Raw genomic sequence first — 3,784 nt, 5'->3', positions numbered from 1 at the left:
GGGGGGGGGGGAATTCAAACTGCTAACCTCAAGGAACCGATTATATGCACTTGCATTGTGAAGGCAGAACTATACGACCCCTCGTACTTGAGATCTAGTACTCGAATACAGTATGTCTCCACAGGAAAGATGAGACGCGACATTCAGTCAAACAAACCCATAGGTGCATACCTATGCATACGACCCGGCATATGAAAACAATTTAATAATGGACACATAGAAGCTCACAACCAGCCCCAACCACAGAACAGTTAACTCAAATTCATGTCTGCAAGTACCATATTAAAACGCTGATGCTCTTCTTTGGTGCCCCTTGACCTAGTCTAAATGCCTTCTTTTTAAGTGGAAGGAAGGGAGAGAGCAGGGAGTGGATGCGGCGCAAAGAAAACCAAGCACTCAGCCAGGTGTGCCCTGACTAGTCGGGCACCTCGAGACAAACGGATGACGCAAATGGAACCAGCACGTAGTTCCAGTGATCCAAGAACTAGGTGTTAGGACTAACCCAAGGAATTTCACCTGAGTAAGCAAGTGGGCGCTGTTCTGACCCTGCGGTACTGTGCGGTTCCTATCCAGTATTTTCCTTGGGGGCTCACCGAATTAAGTCTACCAATTCGATACTCTGGAAATAATGAACTTGCACAACCCAAGCGTGTTCCTGCTTCCTGTGCCCTTTAAAATTAGGGCAAAAATGCAGGCATGGGGGCGGAACTCCAGTGTTGAAGAACCCTGTTATGATTGTCTACGACCTGCGTGAAGGCCCATTCAAATATCCTCCCTTAATTCTCATCCTAATTCGGCCTTTAAAAAAAATACATTTTAGAGCAGTCAACAGAGAGCCGTGTGCCACAGTGGGGGGCCAAGCATAAGGTGGGTCATTTTGCCCCCCCGCCAGCCTCCGGAGAATGATGTGGCAGTCGGCTTCCGGAGGGAGCCACAAGGGAGAACGGGGTTCGGGTTAACAGCCCCGGAAACCCACAGGGGCAGTTCCACCCTGTCCTAGAGGGTCCCGACGAGTGGCCATCGATTCTACAGCAGTGAGTGAGGTTCACAGCAAGGGCTCCCAAACCGGTGTGCCTGCGTTCGAATCTCGGCCGTCACTCGCTACGTTTGTGACCTGGGCACCGTAACGCGAGTGCGATTAAAATCGGAGAAGGCGACCGGGTTAGGCAGCCAGTGACGCTAACGGTTGTCACGGCCAGTTCAGCACGCAGGCGTCCGCGAGCCACATCCATTTTCCTCACACCCTCGCCCTGGTCGCCAGGCTCAGCTCGAGGCCGGCCCCCATCGCCCCGAGATTTAAGGGCAGCCAGCTGACAGGCCGCAGGCCCGGCGGCTCCGCCCGGCGATCGGGGCCGGAGTCTGGGCTCCAGCGGCCCCAGCCAGCGATCGCCCCCGCGGAGCGCGGAACTCACCGTTCGAGATGTAAACCATCTTGGCCTCCGTCTCCCCGCTCGGCGCCCCGCCCCCTGACGTCACAGGCCCCGGCCGGCGAGGCGTGGGCGGGGCGGAGGTGGCCACAGCCCATTGGCTGCCGGCAGGGGCGTGCCCCGCACCAACTTCTGCCCCGTCACGCCGGCGACTTCTGCCGGTGGCCGGATGTGACGTCAGGATGTCGCGTTGTAAGTGCGTCGCTTTACGGCTGGATGTAGAGAACTGGTTTCCATGCCTATGTGATAGCCCTAGAACTGTGGTTAACCCGGACTCCGTTGTGAAGGAGCGCCCCCAGCGCAGGGCCACACTCACAATCGTTGCTATGTTGGGACCCATTGTTAGCAACCGCTTTATCAGGGAGAGGAACTCAAACTTATCAAGAATCATTAAGATCACACTGTTTCTCGAAGGGATCAGGTATCAGGCATCATCAGAACAAAACATCTTACCATAGTGAATGAGAGCGGGAGTGCTGAATGAAAGCCCATTTGTAGGCTGCTGGAGATCCCCTTGCAGAGGGGTCTCTGGGAGGAGACCAGCCAGTCAGAGTGTGATGTAGCAACGATGAAACACCAGTTCCTAAATGCTTCCAACACCCCCACTATCATGATCCCAATTCTGCCTTACAAATCTGGCTAGACCAGAGGATGTACACTGGTACAGATAGGAACTGGAAACACAGGGAATCCAGTACAGATGATCCCTTCAGGACCAGTGGTGAGAGTGGCAATACCTGGAGGGTAGAGGTAGGGTAGAAAGGGGGAATCGATTACAAGGATCTACATATAACCTCCTCCCTGGGAGATGGACAACAAAAAAGTGGGTGAAGGGAGACGTCGGACAGTGTAAGATAGGACAAAATAATAATAATTTATAAATTATCAAGGGTAAATAAGGGAGGGGAAGCAAGGAGGGAGGGGGAATATGAAGAGCTGATAGTAAAGGCTCAAGTAGAAAGCAAATGTCTTGAGAATGATGATGCCAACAAATGTACAAATGTGCTTGACACAATGGATGTATGTATGGATTGTGATAAGAATTGTACGAGCCCCCAATAAAATGATTTTTTTAAAAAGATGGGGGTTGTTGTCCCTAATGCTTGCACTAAGTGAAAATTAGCTGTCCATGCCACAATAAAAAGGTTGGGGGGAAATCAGGCACAGTAATTGGGCACCTATGTGAAAAATCCAGAACTCAGCTTGCTCAGACCTAGGCCCAGGTGGGAGGTCCAACTGGGCACACAAACTAGGCACTAGTGGCATGACATCACACGAGTGCACCTAAACTCAGCCAATAAGGTCAGCCAGTACCCAAATGGAACTCTGAATTCTCATTGGAAACTACACTTACACATCGAAACTGGAGATAGCCCCAAATCTACTGCATGAAAACAACTTTTAAACCTTGAGCAAAACTATCCTATGATGAGGAGCCGGCCCCAATCCCAACTATGTGGTCAGTCCCCACGCCCTGCAGAAGAATTCACTTCAGAGTACAGCAGTGAAGCTCCAGCTCAGGGAGAGGGACATGTCTGATCAGAGCACACAGGAGCAAATGAAGGGAGAGGAAGAAAGAGTGGAACATAATTGGACCCACCAAGCCCTGAGGATGATCTTCCTGCTCAGAGCAGCCAAAGCACAGAGTGACCATAGGGTCGGCCCCACTATGAGACCCAACGTCCCTCACTGACCCATAGCAGTATGGGGGACAACACTGGAGACACAGTGCAGGAATTGTGCCTGATCTGGCCCCACCACACCAAGGTGAAACACTAAGCATGTGCAACAGAACAGCAAGGGAAACTGAGCAATGAAGTCCCAGGGGAACACTTAAAATAGACTGTGGGGTCAGGGCATCACACCCCATCAGAATCCACAGGAAAACACTCCTAAAGGTCAACAAACAGACCTTGAACTATTTATAGGCTTTTCTTTTTCTCATTGGTTTGTTGTTGTTATTGTTCTTTTGTTTTCTTTTGTTGCTTTGTCTTGCTCTGCCTTGTTTTTTGTGCATATTATTATCTCTGCAGGTCTATCTAGATAAGATAGGCAGGATAAACAATCAAGGAGAAAACAATGGATGGGGTGGGGCATGGGAACTGGGAGGGGGGGGGAGAAAGTGGGTATTAACAAACCTAGGGACAAAGGAACAACAAGTGATCCAAAATCAATGGTGAGGAGGGTGTAGCAGACCTGGTAGGACTTGATCAAGGGCAATGTAAATGAGAGGAATTACTGAAATTCAAATGAAGGATGAGCATGATAGTGGGACAAAAGGAAAAAGGAAATAGAGGAAAGAACTAGGAGGCAAAGGGCATTTATAGATGTCCAAATACAGGTGTGTACTTATGTAA

General features: G+C 50.4%; 1 protein-coding gene across 1 annotated transcript in view; it reads right to left on the bottom strand.

Annotated features, from left to right (window-relative positions):
- Positions 1-1,477, bottom strand: part of SELENOK (selenoprotein K) — a 4,238-nt gene extending 2,761 nt beyond the window's left edge. The window contains exon 1 of the mRNA XM_030885307.2: positions 1,413-1,477. Coding sequence (XP_030741167.1) covers positions 1,413-1,431 — 19 coding nt within the window. The 5' untranslated portion in view covers positions 1,432-1,477. The remainder of the gene's footprint in view (positions 1-1,412) is intronic.
- Positions 1,478-3,784: the final 2,307 nt, after the last annotated feature.

This window comes from Echinops telfairi, unplaced genomic scaffold (genome assembly GCF_000313985.2).
Source record: "Echinops telfairi isolate 266 unplaced genomic scaffold, ASM31398v2 ScPeMD7_24;HRSCAF=84, whole genome shotgun sequence".
NCBI lineage: Eukaryota > Metazoa > Chordata > Mammalia > Afrosoricida > Tenrecidae > Echinops > Echinops telfairi.
This window is presented reverse-complemented; position numbering and strand designations above follow the sequence as displayed.